A 16,358-nucleotide genomic window follows, 5' to 3' on the forward strand; every position below is an offset into this window, starting at 1 on the left:
ATTGAGATAGTAGGTCTTGGTTTGAATCTTAACCTATTTGAGTGACCCTATGGGAAGTCATTTAACATGCCTTAAGTCTTGTTTTTCATATGAAAAAAGAAGTGTTGAGCCATATGCTCTTAATAAGATCTCTTTACGGGCAGTTAGGTGGTACACTGGATAGAACACCAACCCTGGAGATGGAAAACATAGAAGCATTCCTTTCATTATAACTTTAGAAAACATTAGAGGGGCAGCTAGGTGGTGCAGTGGCTAGAGCACCGGCCCTGGAGGCAGAAGTACCTGAGTTCAATTCTGACCTCGGACACTTAGTAATTTCCTAGCTGTGTGACCTTGGGCAAGTCACTTAACCCCATTGCCTTAAATAAAAATAAAATAAAAACTCCATAATTATTTCTTTAAAAAAAATTAGAAAATTATCCTTTAACAATCTCTATAATGACTTTCAAATCATTTGAGCCATGTTAAGTCTTTTCTTATATATGCATAAAATATTTTATTATTCAAATGGTATAGGAATTTTTAATAAAAATGATTGTAGACTACTTTTCACTCAAAAAATATTAACTCTAACCTACTTTGTACCTAGGTGATGTATTAGACACTGGGGATATAGACAAAAATCATATGTATGGTTCCTACCCATGAGGAATTTATATGCCATATTCCATTATTTTAGAAATGTAAGGCCCAGAACAAATTATAGATAATGGTTTATGAAGTGGAGACAGTACCTACCTTTTGGACATTTGTGGTATATAGACAGTTACTCCCATTTTAAGATGACTTTCAGCAAGTCTATAAAAACTTTGCCCCCCTATTTAAAAACTTTCTTTATTCAGTAGCAAATTGCGCTTGTTTTTTTTTAATTCAAATGATATGATTTTATTTAATTTTCTTGCTAAGTCCTTTCGTGGTTAACTTTGAAATACTTGCTAATTCAGTCAGATTATAAAGGAGTCCATAATGAAGGTTTTTACACAAATTTCACTTTATCTGACCCTTAACATGTAACTCTCCCAAGGTAAGGACAATGACACGATGATTTCTTATAACCTAAGAATTTAAGTGCATCTTATGTTTAAAAATGATACAAGAGGCTAGGTGGTGCAGTGGGTAAAGCACTGGCCCTGGAGTCAGGAGTACCTGGGTTCAAATCCGGTCTCAGACACTTAATAATTACCTAGCTGTGTGGCCTTGGGCTAGCCACTTAACCCCCTTTGCCTGGAAAAAACTTAAAAGTAAAAATGATACAGGGTTTTGAAAAAAAGCATTTATTTATTTCAAAGTAAATGCAATTTTTTTTAAGAAGACACATTCCATCTTGTATCTCAAGACTGTACATTACAGTTTTAAAATGATTTCAGATTTACAAATGTTACATATCTCAAGTACTAAAAAGCACAGAATATATATGGTCTTAACAGAATGGTTCTTATATTCACCCACTTTGTTCTTCGAGTTGTCCTACATTTTTTAAGTGAAGACAGCCTTACTGTATTTTCAGCATAAAGTATTATATATATTTCAAAGTAGATTTTGAGATAAAATACTGAGAAATATTATTTAAAAACCAAACCTGTTAGTTAAATAAAACTGTCACATATCAGACATTCTGAATAACTCAGATTTTTTAGAGTCAAATTTTTCTTTGTTTAGCAAATCGTTAAAAACGGAGGACTGATGACAACAAATTTTATAGCAATGAAGTTGTTCAGATTTACAGGTCTTGTTGGAGGTGCTGGCTAAACCCAGACTTTTTCTTAAGCACTACGGCAAATCTCACTATCATAATTGCAAGAAAGATTTGAAAGGAGCAAGTGATAAAAAAGTCTGACTTTCTCATGATTGTTTTTTTGCAAGGGTATGGACTGGGAAGGGAAGGCAGGATGAATTGGAGGAGGAATGCGTGAGATGCAGTGAGAGTAACAGCCTAAAGAGGTCTCAACAGTGAGCATATGATGATCTGGAGGAGTATTTTTTTTTTGTTAACCCCATTTTAATTCTCATAAGGAAAGCAGGAACAGTGTCTGTTTTTATGATTTATGAAGTGATTATTGATTTTTTTTAAAACTTGTACTTATGACTTGACTCAGACCTATTGGGAGGAGATTCCAATTAATGTAATCATAACTTGCTGTTTAAAGTGTTTCTAAAAAAAAGTTTTGTGCTTGATTTTAGCCTCTATGTCTCTCCTTTAATCTATCTATGATACTTGGTTCTATTTCTATTACAAATTTACATGCCCAACTCCAGTATCCTTAAAAATCCTTCACTAGACCCTATCATTCACTCAGTCTATATTACCCAATCCCTTTATAAGCCAAACTCCATGAAAAAGTACAACTAAGAAATACTTATACAACTTATTTACATTCAGAAATTGGTAGAGGTCTTTATTCTATATTTGTCTTTAACTCCTTGTTTGGTCTAGATTTGTATAGCCATGATTTAAAAGTACTTTATAAATCCATTACTTTTTTGAGTTTCCATTTTTGTGTTTTTTTTCAGTAAGTGATTTTTTTTTGCCTTTTTATTCCAATACTTTGGATAGTTTCCTTCCATGATTTCTTTTTTTTTTTTTGGTTTGTTTTTGCAAGACAGTGGAGTTAAGTAACTTGTTCAAGGTCACAGTTAGATAATTATTATGTTCCTGAGGTCAGATTTGAACTCAGGGCGCCCTGATTCCAGTGGCCCATGCTCTGTCCACTTTGCCACCTAGCTGCCCTCATGATTTCTTGAAATACAATGCCTACACTAATTTTTGGTTTTGATTTTCAGGGAGTCCAATGATGTTTTATAAAGTGTTGACTTGATCTATTTCCCAGGTCAGGTTTTTTTTTGTTGTTGACAAAATGTTTTTAAATGTTTTTTTATCATCTTCCTGGAAAATGCCGTTCACCTCCAGTTAGAGAACTAATGAGTACAGATTGAAATGTTTTTTTTTTAAGTTTTTGCAAGGCAAATATGGTTAAGTGGCTTGCCCAAGGCCACACAGCTAGGTAATTATTAAGTGTCTGAAGCTGGATTTGAAATTAGCTATTCTTGACTCCAGGGCGGGTGCTTTATCCACTGCGCCACCTAACCACCTCTGAAATGTTTTTTTCTCTTTTTATTTTTCTCCCCCCCCATAACATTTGCTGATAAGTTTGCATGATTTCATATGCACACTGGGTATTATATTTCCTGCCTTCTCAATGAATGGGAAGTTTGGCGGGGGGAGAGAATTTGGAACTAAAAATAAAAATTCAAAAGAAAAAATATTAGGTGGCTTACATTTTTACATTTTCTTTACTTTTTTCAGTCTTTAAAATTTAAATGTATTTTGTTGCTTTGTGGAGTTAGTGACTTATTTGGTCCATTCTGATTTTTAGGGAATCTTTTACTTAGCTAAGTATTTAACCTTTTGTACCTAATTAATTGTGTTAATTCTTTTTTTCCACTTTTCTTCTATAGCATTCATTTCTTTTTCTGTTCTTTCCTCTAGAAATTTATCTACAGTTTTGTTTTATTATAATCATTTTTAAAACACTCTTGCTTCATTTCTGCTAAGAAATTTATCTTGTGTTCAAGCTCTGTATGTGTATGTGTTTGTTTTAAGACTTTGTACGTATTTTGAAACTATTTTCTTGACATTCTGTCATAGGCGTCTCTGGTGTCTTTTTTTATTTTTTCATTTTCCTCAGCCTTTATGGATTAGGACTTTGTTTTTGGTTAAACTTTGTGCATTTCTTATGGGTCTTATAGAGTTTAAACTCTACAACCAACCATCTGTTGCTAAATCTGGCTCTGAGTGTGGGTTAGAGGGATATCACAATGGCCCCTTTCTGCTACCAGGTTTGACTTCAAGTTCCCCTGGTTTTGATATTCCTTTGGGAGAGATGTGATTAACTGGCATATGCTGGATCAGCCACTTTTCCTTGTTTTTTTGCTCTTATCTTGCCTCTGGGTCCAATTTGTGATTTTATACTGCAGAGATGACCCATTGGTTTTTCCTTGGATTTTGCTATTCATACTGATGCATCTCTGAGGACTTCTTTGGATTATTAATTGTTGGGGCATTGGTGCTATATTGCTTATTTTGAGTCTCTAACATTTTTGTCTTCATACATCAACAAATCTAAGATCTTGACAACATGAGTACTGTGAACTGCTCAGGTTGCAGTTCATCATCTCATCTTGAGTGACTTTTGTTTATATTAATCTTTCAGAGAGGGTCCACTTTATACATAGGAAATCCTCTTCAGGGTCTTCTGACATTACATAGGTAATACTTGTGACACACTTGGGCTGTCCCATCTTATCTCTCACTTCACTGTGTAATATACTACAACTTCTTTGGAAGTCATAAAATCATATGGATCATAACTTTGAATGCCCCATCTTTAGTTCAAATCATTTATAGTAATAATACCTTGCAACCTTTTAGGCCAGTCAGACATAATGTTCCATGATTTGTAGCTCTAAAACTGGAATAATACCCTATTTTGTTTTTTTCTTTAGAGACAAATTTGGATTCATTAAAGGACTGTACTCTTTTCCAGCTGTCTTCTATTCCCTGTTGTTACTTTATTCAGCTGTTGTTGTCTGTCCTTTGAAGAAGACTGTGACATCAGGGAGATGATGCCAATGACATGCATAGGAAATAGAGTTGAGGGAGGGGGTGCTATGCTAAGTCACCAGCCTTATATATATATTATATTTCCTTACTTTTTGCCCTAGTTATTATTAATACTTATTATTAAACCTAATCTCTTGTTGAAGCTATCAGTGAAATTTATATGGGTGGCTCCTATTTGAAGGAAAGCCTTTAAGTCTGCATTTTGTTCTATTGAATTTTAAATTCTTTTAATAGTCAATATAAGAGGGAGAGCTTATTTTCTCTGCATTTTTTCTAGAGGTTATGTGATAAAATATGCTTCTGATGTAGGCGATCTTTTGCATAAGCTACTTTTCATATTTTTATCATAGGCAGAACAGTTTTGCAATTTTCTGCCCATGAGAAAGGGGTTAATGATGTCCTCTCCATCACTTTTTGGGGTCAGGAGTCTTTCTACCATTCAGGATCTTTCTCTCAAGATATCTTAATAATTAGCCATTTAATTTCTTTAAAATTATTATTTCCTGCATGTAACTCTTGTTTCTACTTGATTTAGTCTGTTATTTTTCCCATCTTTGTTTTCTTGAATATCTTTTCTACTTCAACTTAGAACACACTGGGAGACAGATCATAGATTTAGAATTAAGAAGAGATCTTTGAAGTTAGATACTCTGATAAAGAGACCAAGAAAGGAATCAGTAAACTGTTAAAAAGTTTTCCAACATTCATTCACATGCATATGCATATTTTTAAGTTAGTTATTTCTTTCTTCCCACTCCCATCCTTATCTCCTTCCCATCAGTGGTGAAGTCAGATGAATATTATACATACACATTTTTGTTTAACATGTTTACAGATTAGTCATTTTTGGTTTGAGAAATTAGGATTAAGGGAACATGAGACAGGAAAGAAATACATAAGAAAAATTTTTAAAAAGTGAATGGAGTTTAGTGGCCTACCAATCAAAATTCCAAAAAATTAATGAGTTAGAAAAAGTTGTAAGTAAATTCATATGGAGAAATAAAAAGTCAAGAATTTCCAGGAATTTAATGGGAAAAAAGTGCAAAAGAAGGGGGTTTAGCCCTACCTGACTTAAAATTATATTGTAAAACATCAGTCATCAAAATTTGTTTGGTATTGGCTGAGAAATAGAGTGATGGATCAGTGGAATAAAACGATTATAGTAATCTGCTGTTTGATAAACCCAAAGAGTCCAGCTATTGGGATGAAAACTCTCTTTGATGAAAACTGCTGGGAAAATTGGAAGTTAGTATGGAAGAAACTTAGATTAGACTAATACCTCACACCCTATACCAAGATAAGATCCAAATGGATACAGGATTTAGACATAAAAAACAATACTATCAGCAAAGTTAGAAGATCAAGGACTAGTTTACCTCTCAGATCTATGGAAAGGGGAGCAGTTTATGACTAAGGAGAGTTGGAGAACATCACCAAAAACCAACTAGATGATTTCGATTACATTAAATTAAAAAGCTTTTGCACAGATAAAACTACTGTAACCAAGATCATAAGAAATGTAGTAAATTGGGAAACAATCTTTACAACTAATGATTCTGACAAAGGACTCATTTCTAAAATATACAGAGAATTGAGTCATATTTTTAAAACAAAAAGCCATTCCCCAATTGACAAATGGTCAAAGGATATGCAAAGGCAATTTACAGAGGAGGAGATCAAAGCAATCCATAGCCATATGGAAAATTGCTCTAAATCATTACTTATTAGAGGAAATGCAAATGAAAGCTTCTCTGAGGTACCACCTCACACCTCTCAGACTGGCCAATATGACCAGAAAGGATAATGATCATTGTTGGAAGGGTTGTGGGAAATCTGGGACACTATTATACTGTTGGTGGAGCTGTGAACTCATCCAACCTTTCTGGAGAGAAATTTGGAACCATGCCCAAAGGGCAACAAAAATGAGCATACCCTTTGATCCAGCAATATCACTACAGGGTCTATACCCTGAAGAGATGATGAAAAAAAGATTAAAAACATCACTTGTACAAAACTATTCATAGCAGCCCTGTTTGTGGTGGCAAAGAACTGGAAATCAAGTAAATGTCCTTCAATTAGAGAATGGCTTAGCAAACTGTGGTATATGTATGTCACAGAACACTATTGTTCTATTAGAAACCAGGAGGGATGGGAATTCAGGGAAGCCTGGAGGGATTTGCATGAATTGATGCTGAGTGAGATGAGCAGAACCAGAAAAACACTGTACACCCTAACAGCAACATGGGAGTGATGATCAACTTGATGGACTCACTTGTTCCATCAGTGCAACAATCAGGGACAATTTTGGGCTGTCTGTGATGGAGAATACCATCTTTATCCAGATAAAGAGCCATGGAGTTTGAACAAAGTTCAAACAAAGTTCCCCTTTAATTTAGGGGAAAAAAACAGTTATCTTATTGTCTGATCTTGTTATCTCTTATACTTTTTGTTTCTTCCATAAGGATGTGATTTCTCTCTCATCACACTCAATTTGGTTCAATGTACAACATGGAAACAAGACTGATAGATTGCTTTCTGTGGGGGGGGTGGGGAGGGAAGTAAGATTGGGGGGGAAATTGTAAAACTCAAAACCTTGAATAAAACAAAAACAAAAAAAGTGAATGGAGTGTTCATTCAGATTCTGCGGGGGGTTTTTTTTTTTGTTTTCTTTGTTTTTTTCTGGATGGGTGGGGATAACATTCATAGCCAGTCTAATTAGGTTGTTCTAGCTCTCTGAGCTGTTGAGAGGCATTACATCCATGAAGGTTGATCAATTCACAATGTTGTTGTTAATGTGTACAATGTTCCCTTGGTTCTGCTCCCTTCACTCAGCATCAGTTCCTGTAATTTGTTCCATGCTTCTGTAGAGTCTGACCAATCAGGCTTTCTTATAGAACAATAGTATTTCATATTTTTCATCTACCATAACTTGTTCAGTCATTCGCAATTAATGGACATTCCCTCAATTTCCATTTCTTTGACACTATAAAAAGAACTACTATGAATATTTTGAAACATGTGGGACTTTGCCAATTTTTATGATTTCTTCTGGCTATAGGCCTAGTATTGATATTGCTGGGTCAAAGGGTATGGTCAGTTTTATTGCTCTTTGGGCATTGTTTCATATTGTTCTCCAGAATGTTTGAATCAATTCACAACTCCTCCAATAATGCATCCGTGTCCCAATTCTCCCACAACTTCTCCAAGTTTGATTGTTTTCCCTTTTTGTCATCTTAGCCAGTCTGATAGGTGCCTCACATTGACAATAGCACTTTTTTTTAATAGCCAGATCTTCTGGCTACATTCAGTGGGATGCAGACCTGTCTATCCTTGAATTAATTGCCTGTCTGCAAATCAGGTAAAGGATCTGTCCCTCATTTAAAAAAAATGAGACTGCCACCATTGAAGAAATAGAATATACATTACCTTGATTGTGATTTTAGACTGTTTAAAATGATATACCAACCCTTGTTTTAGATTCCTCTCCATTCTTGGTCCAGTAGACTCATTCAGTCATTGACACAGGTCATTGTTGTTTGTTACCCAATTATTTAGCTTGTGATCACAGACCAGATACACTGTGCTCTCATTTATTTCCAAATTACTCTTCCATGGAACCGTTTACACAGATAGGAAGGTGTTCAGCTGAGAGTTGTATGTGATTTTGTTCTTTGCTGTATCACTTAAAAAATGATAGAACAGTTGACTAAGATTGCTTGATGTCAGAAGTCTCTCTTTAAGCAATTGATTGATGCCCATTCACTCCCCAGAGTTTATAGGAAAAATATAGAGGCTCAAAACTGATTCTTGAGGATGAAGAAATATCTCTCTGCACCACTTTTAATTGTCTTGACCAAAAAGTGATGGCATAATGTTCTTAAGATGGAATAAGATTTAAGGTAGGATGATAGCATATATTATGAGTAGGTTTTGCCAAGGAGCCAAAATATATACTTTGTTGAGGAATATTTGTAGTCATGTTGGCTATCCTATTTTTAGCAGAATGTATAGTTTATCCATGCTCAGGTCTTGTATATTGTTCATTTATGGTTCTAGATTTGAACTTCATAGTTTCTGAGCAGCTTTGGGGGTTTTTTTTGTGGTTTTTCTTTTTTTTTTAGGTTTTTGCCAGGCAAATGGGGTTAAGTGGCTTGCCCAAGGCCACACAGCTAGGTAATTATTAAGTGTCTGAGACCGGATTTGAACCTAGGTACTCCTGACTCCAGGGCTGGTGCTTTATCCACTACGCCACCTAGCCGCCCCAGCTTTGGTCTTTTCAACAGAAATACATAGTAGAATACCCTTTCTTGAGGATCCATTCTATTTATTGCTGCTATGTAAATTATTCTTGGTTGTAAGTCTTTTGATTGTAAGCCCTTTAATTCTAAATTTTAGTATACTCTTTTATGATGTCTGCTACTGAATTATGTGTGATCCTGGTTGAGGTATCTTGGTATTTGAATTCTTTATTTCTGTCTGCTTTGCCATATTTTCTTTGACCTAGAATCTCTGGATTTTCACTGGTCCTGGGAGTTAAGTTTTTGAGTTTGGGGAGATAACTAGTGCATTCTTTATATTTCTCTTTTCTCTTTGGTTCTAAGAAATCTGGGTGGCCTTTTTTTCTCCTCAAGATTTCTTAAAATGATGTATAGACTTTTTTTAGTTATGCTATTCACATTCTCTGATGATTCTTCAGTTTTTATTTTGTTCAGTTTTTGCATTGAAATACCTTAACATTTTTTTCTTTAGTCTTTTGCCTTTATTTCTTGTTGACTCATGCAGTCATTGCCTTCTGTTTTGTTCATTCTAATTTGGGCAACAAACTTCTTGCTGAGCTTTTTAATTCCCTTTCCAATTCTTCTATCACTCTAATTTCCAACTTTTTCCTCAAGAAGCTCTCATGTCATTTATAAAAACATTTTAAAATATTTTAATAACTCTTTATCTCTTTTAGGAATTCTAGTTGTTCCCTAGCTGTGTGTTCCTTTTGAGGCTTTGTTTATAGATGTTTTAGAAATATTTTCTTCTATTTGTGTATTAATTTTCCCCTGCCTCCAAATAACTATTGTAGGGGCCTCTCTTTTTCTGTTTGCTTTATCTTTCCAGTCTACTTCCTGACTTTGGACTTGATGGTTAGGGCTGGATTTTGTTGTACTTCCAGAGGAAAGTTGATTCCATTGCTAGGAGTATTGAGTCTAGTGCTGATTCAAGATCTTAATAACAGATTGGTGAATTTGCAAGCATTTTCTTTGTTCTTGGTGAGTTCTGATCCAACACAAAGTCTTAATAGCTGCCTTTCTACTCTGAATTCTGCAAGTTCCTGACCAGGATTTTGATTGGAACCATAACGGAATGTTACTTAATTAAGCCCCTCTCAGCCAAATAGGAAATTCTGTTGTTTCAGAGTGATAGAATTGTAGCTTTCTGATGATAACTCAGATTTTTGCCCCTGTCATTCCTCTTTAGGCAAAGAAAGATGATGAAACTGAAATCCTGCTTTGCTCCTAGGGGTCTGAGCTATGCTATTTGTTGATCTTCTTTTGGTCAGCCATATTTATTTTTAAATATACTTTTATTTATTTTGTTAAATATTTACCATTGCATCAAAAAAAACTTAACCTTAATTTTAAACATTTTGAATTCCAAATTCTTTCCTTCCCTCCTGCTCAATATAATATCAATTATACATGTGAACTCACATAAAATATACTTTCTTATTGCAAAAGAAATCACATAAAATCACCCGAAATGTGAAAAAGTATGTTTTAATTTGCACTAAAATTCATCATTTTTCTCTCTGGGTATCCTTTTCTTCTTCATGGGTCCTTTGGACCATTCTCTTGATCAGAGTAGCTAAGTCTTTCAAAGTTGATCATCCTTTTACAGTATTGCTATTACTAGGTACAATATTCTACTTTTTGGTCACTTTACTTTGCATCAGTTCATAAGTCTTTTCCTCAAACTTGTCTTTTTGAGATGCCATATGTTCCAGAAACATTGGACCAGAGTATGCAGTAGAGGTCCAGGAGACTGGTGCCAGGCTGAAAAATTTGCTTGTGCAGCTGAGACCAGGCAGATAATCCTATCTTCATAGTCTAGAAGTTCCCAAGAAAAAAGTCCTACGTCCTACATGTACTTCACACACACACACTTATCACATATTGCCAAGCTATTCTCTAATCTTGATTCTGCAAACATCATAGCTTCTATTATGGAGGCATTTTGATGATTCTGCTCATTTCACTTTGCGTGAGTTCATGTAAATCTTCGAGGTTTTTCTGAAACCATCTTGCTCTTCATTTTTTCTTCTTTTTTAGAAAGATTTTATTTTGAGTTTTACAATTTTTCTCTATTCTTGCTTCCCTCCTCCCACCCCCCACAGAAGGTAGTCTGTTAGTCTTTACATTGTTTCCATGATATACATTGATCTAAGTTTAATGTGATGAGAGAGAAATCATATTCTTAAGGGAAAAAAATCATAAGAGATAGCAAAACCACATAATAAGATAGTGGGGTTTTTTTTCTGAAATTGAAGGTATCTTTGTTCTTTGTTCAAACTGCACAATTCTTTCTCTGCAAACAGATAATATTCTCCATCACAGATAGCCCAAAATTGTACCTGATGGTTGCACAGATGAAATGAGCAAGTCCATCAAAGTTGATTACCCCCATGTTGCTGTTAGGTTGTGCAGTGTTTTTCTGGTTCTGCTCATCTTGCTCCTGTTCTTCATTTTTTTTTTTTTTTTTTAGATTTTTGCAAGGCAAATGGGGTTAAGTGTCTTGCCCAAGGCCACACAGGTAATTATTAAGTGCCTGAGTCCGTATTTGAACTCAGGTACTCCTGACTCCAGGGCCAGTGTTTTATCCACTGTGCCACCTAGCCGTCCCCCTGCTTTTCATTTCTTAAAGCATGATAGTATTCCCCCATACTCACACACCACAACTTGTTCTGGTGTCAGTAGGCAATCACATTATGAAACTTATGTGAAAAATAGTTTTATTGTAAGAGAAATGAAAATGCATGTGGAGTACAGAGTTCACAATGAATACAAAAGTCTGCGAATTTATGACAGCAGTACAAAAGAACAAGGCCAAAACAAAAATTTACTTAAAAGAGGTAAAGCTATAAAAAGCCCAAAACCTTCCTGAAGAGAAGCAAGGTGATGCAAATCAAGGTCTTTAGAATCTGATGGACATGAAAGTAATTTTATATAGAGATATATAAATAGGCATGAACACACGATATATACCAAAGAGGTGGAAGGTAGTCAGAAGACTAGTGTTTAGTGGAAACTAGTGGAAAGTAGGCTCTTGAAGGATGTTAAGGAAACTAGAAAACAGATAAGGGAAAGCATTCCAGAAACAAGGGGAAATTCAAGGCTAAGAAAAAAATATAAAACATCTTAAAAAGTGAAAATAATACGTTTGGTCTGCATTCAGATTCCATAATTTTTTCTTTTGATGTGGATGGCATTTTCTATCACTCGTCGTAACTTTGAATGAGTTAAAAGACCCCATGAAGCAAAGTATTTTGTTGATCAAGTTGTATAGTATAAGCCACAATTTTTAATAGAAATTCAGAAAATAGGGACAACAGTGTACCTGGGAGTGGTTGGAAAAATATGGTGGTGTAGTACTCTGTGTTAGCTCTGAAATGAAGCGACTTTTTATGGAAAAAAAATAGCACAGAAGAAGAAGAAATAAGAATGACACATATGCAATACAGTGAAGACATTGTCTTGACAAGAATAGAAGGGATCATTGGACTAGTCAAAAATAAAGTAGGATACATTGGAGCTAGTTTTTCTCAAAAAGTTTAGTTTTTACAGTAGGAAGAATGAAACTATGAAAGCATTGTTCAGGTAATAATTAGTTTGACCGTGGCATAGAGAATGGAGAGAGATAGATTGAAGTGTAGGCAACCTAGTAGAGTGGAAGAATAGCTTTTCTTTGGAGAAATATCTGGTAAAGTGTGATTTTTCCTGTTGACTTGACACTTGTGACCTTGAATAGCTAATTAAGTAGTCCTTAATCAGGTCTATATAGGCTATCAAAAGGCCAGATTTTAGGGGCAGCTAGGTGGTGCAGTGGATAGAGCACCACCTCTGGAGTCAGGAGTACCTAAGTTCAAATCTGACCTCAGACACTTAATAATTACCTAGCTGTGTGGCCTTGGGCAAGCCACTTAACCCCATTGCCTTGCAAAAAAAAAAAAACCCTAAAAAAAGGCCAGATTTTCAGTATCTTCTGTTTATTGGCATCTTGGTGATGCAAAGGATAGAACACTGGCCCTGGAGTCAGAAGAACCTGAGTTCAAATCTGGCTTTAGACACTTAATACCTAGCTGTGTGACTTTGGGCAAGTCACTTAAATGTCATTGCCTTACAAAATCTAAAAAAAAAAAAGCTTTTAATGAAATGCTGCCATTCTATTAGCTTGATTGACTGAATGAATCATTTACTAAGAGCTTACTATGCACTGAGATGTTCTAATGGAGGAAAAATGAAAGATTTTGTTTACAAGTTAGATGTATAGGTCTGGTGGTCCTTACCTGCATTAGTAAAGCAGATGGTAATGCCTCTTTTTCAACACCATTTCCAAATGTTGGAATAATTTTCTGATGTTGAACCATTTGTGCCATGGACTTTGGTGATTAGAAATTTCTTTTTTGGGTCTGCAGCTATGTACACGTGTAGCCCCTGCAGGAGCAGTGGACAGGCTACAATCTCTTCAAGGCTTGCTTAGGATGAAACAGATAGTCAGGAGATCAGAAATATTGTTATTCCCAAAGCAAGGTCCTGGGCTGTGTCTGTTGGTTTGAGGGGAGGTAGTGATTTGACCTGCATGTTTCACCCTGTCTCCTGTCTTTTCCCTCAGGGTACCTTTGCTAACTTCAGCTAAGCTGGCTTATTTGCCCTGTGTGTGACACTTGGCATTTGGGCATGGCAGTCTCTTTCTCCAAAGGAATTCTGTTCCCAGATACTGGATGTGAGAACTAGTTTGAAAATGGGTCTGGAGGCTGGGGCAGAATTCATTCTGAGGGTTCTTGTACTTACCTTCCTGTTGATGGCAATTGATCTGCAGTTGTTGCTGATGTTGTTGAGGAAGATAGTCTTCTCTATTGTAATTTCTCCGTTCAGCAGTGGAAATAACATGTTAACCTCAAGCTTTAGGAACCAATTTTCTTTTTCTTGCCCATGATTTTCTTACAATAAGGCTAATTAATTAATTAACCTTGGTGGGTTGAATTGTCAGGCCTAGCATGTCATTGTATTAAGAAAAACAAGTGCTACAAGTAGACTGGAGAAAACTTAAGCAGCTCAAAATTCTAATTTCCTCCTCCATTTCCACCCATTACCCAGATTTTGTGGCAAAATAGATGAGTCAAAGATGACTCTAAGGTTTAGATTCTACATGATTAAGAATGATTACTTTTCATGCCTGATGAAAAAATACCATCATATGGCAATTTGATACCAGTTTCTTCCCTTCTTCCAGAGGGATCACTGTGATTGCAGTTTATTTCATAAAATTCTACTTATTTCTCTGGGGTTTGAACTCTTACTGGTGACTTGCATGACATTTATGGATTATCCTTAATGCTGGCTTCATGTCCCTTTCAGCCAAAAAGCATTTGATTAATGCAGGAGTTCTTATTTGAAAAACTGTTTCACTGATTTGTAAATTTTTTCTTTTTTTTCCCCTTTTTCTTTTTTTTTAGGAAGGGCCATTGAGACCTGTCCTTGAATACATTGATCTGGTTAGTAGTGATGATGAAGGACCTAGTACTTCTCATATTAATGTAAGTACAATGCATTTTATTTATGACATTTTCCAGTTCTTCAATTCAAATGGCATTTTCCAAGAATGAGGGCAGATTCAGCCATTAAGTTAGTTAATACTTTCTCTGCTTTGGAGGATCTGGTGCTAGAGAGCTTCAGAGATATCTGCCTCTGTAACTCACTCAGGTGAGCTATGAGAGAGTAGCACATCTAGAATCTCTCTAGAGACTAAACTCCTACTTCTAGTTTCCCTCTGCCACCCTTCCAGTAATGAAATGAGAAGGTGTCAAAATTAAGTCCCACTTGAATGGAAGGTCTTGAAGTTGGTGTGAATAAAGGGAAAATGGAAAACTCAAATCTTTTGATTCCTATTCTTTTTGCTCATTATTTTCTAACGGACACTTTGTAAGATTGAGATCTCCAGTCCTAGACAATCAAATTATTTTGGGGGGAATGACACATTGACCTATTTCTTCTTGGTAAAGAGGAAAAGGATATTCTTTAGAAAGTCTTGTTCGATCAATTGTTAAGACTTTCCTGCCAAGAACTCCTTAACTTCACCCTCTCAAATGTAAGTATTTGTTAGTTATCAGATATGGATTCTTAATTATATCACTCAGCCCCCATTGGAGGGAAACAAGACAAATGATAACCTTGCCAAGTAGATTTCCAATAATGAGCTCAGGAGCCAATCTATATCTTAGTCTTGTTCTTTAACCAACTGCTCCCTTTTTTTGTAAATTGAGGAGAGCACTATTGTGAGACCTGAACTGATCATTTTACTTCTGAGCCTCAGTTTCCTCTTTAATAAAATGGAATGATTCTTCCCTATTTGTACCACCTACCTCATGACATCACTTAGTATCCCACAACAGTAATAGACATAAGAATTCTGCTCTCATTTCATTGATAGGCTGATTAGTTGGCCACACCTTCCCCACCTTTTTTTTTTAAAGAAAGGGGGGAGGAAAACAAAAATGGCCCTACATAATGGTAAGACATTTTATTTCAAATAAACCCTTCCTCAGATAATTTTTCTATTGTTATTTCCCTATTCTTAGCAAAGGAGCTATTTTTTTTTCTGAGTGCCCGTGGCTTTCCTGCCCCACCTATTCCCAGCATGGGATTGATCTAGTGGTGGGGCAGTAAATTGCCCATTTTGATCTGTTTGTGGCAAACAAAAAATGTGATGTGTAGTATAGGCACAAACACAAGAAACCTGGCAACCAATCTTTATTCCTCCGTCCCTTCTCTTTAAGAGATAGGACCCCTGGTTAATAGTTAATTGTAAAAACCAGGTGTGGGGGATTGAATCATATGAATTGCGTCTCTGTAATCTCTTTCTCAAAAGAATTTCATCTTTTTAGTATTAATAATTCTTTTACGACAAAAGGTTCACTCACTGGACATGCATATCTATATATCACATCTAATAGTAAAAAAAAACCATTTTTCTCTTTGATTTTCCTGGTTAAGTGACCATTAAAGATTTCTTGCATGCAGAGTATATCATCTTTTTCAAGTGAGCATTTAGGAATTTTTCCAACTGTAGTAGTTCTCCTCTCTATCTTTGATAGGCCTAACTGTTGGAAATAATCCATCATTAGATTATGAGGTTCTTCCTGCACTTGACTTCACAAGAACCTTTAGATCTGCTAGAAATCAAGGGGTTGGAGTGGGGTGGAGGAGTAGAGATCTGCTCTTCAGGACCTTACATAAAGAAAAAGTCTCATCTTACATATTTGGACATAAATGTTAAATTGTCCTGTATCATGAAATTAAACTCAGAAGCAATTTAAGTTTTGCATCTTTTAAAGATTGAGAAAACCCCTTGGTTTGCTGAAACTTTATTGTTTTCTCTAATTTTACAAACCTGTGGAATAAAGAGAGATTGTATCCAGGAACCTAAAGATGGTAGCTGGATGACCTGAAGTCAAATTAATGGGAGTTGGAAT

The 16,358-nt window shown here is 35.5% G+C and overlaps 1 protein-coding gene across 8 annotated transcripts in view; it reads left to right on the forward strand.

Moving 5' to 3' along the window:
- ZNF451 (zinc finger protein 451) overlaps window positions 1-16,358 on the forward strand; it is a 124,775-nt gene that overhangs the window by 6,818 nt on the left and 101,599 nt on the right. For all 8 annotated transcript variants that reach the window (XR_012478591.1, XR_012478590.1, XM_074237275.1 and 5 more), the window contains exon 3: window positions 14,343-14,423. Coding sequence is in view for 6 of the 8 variants with exons in the window: in XM_074237275.1 (XP_074093376.1) it covers window positions 14,343-14,423 (81 nt within the window). In the remaining 2 variants the exon portion in view is untranslated. The remainder of the gene's footprint in view (window positions 1-14,342; window positions 14,424-16,358) is intronic.

This window comes from Macrotis lagotis, chromosome 5, assembly GCF_037893015.1.
Source record: "Macrotis lagotis isolate mMagLag1 chromosome 5, bilby.v1.9.chrom.fasta, whole genome shotgun sequence".
NCBI classification, from domain to species: domain Eukaryota; kingdom Metazoa; phylum Chordata; class Mammalia; order Peramelemorphia; family Peramelidae; genus Macrotis; species Macrotis lagotis.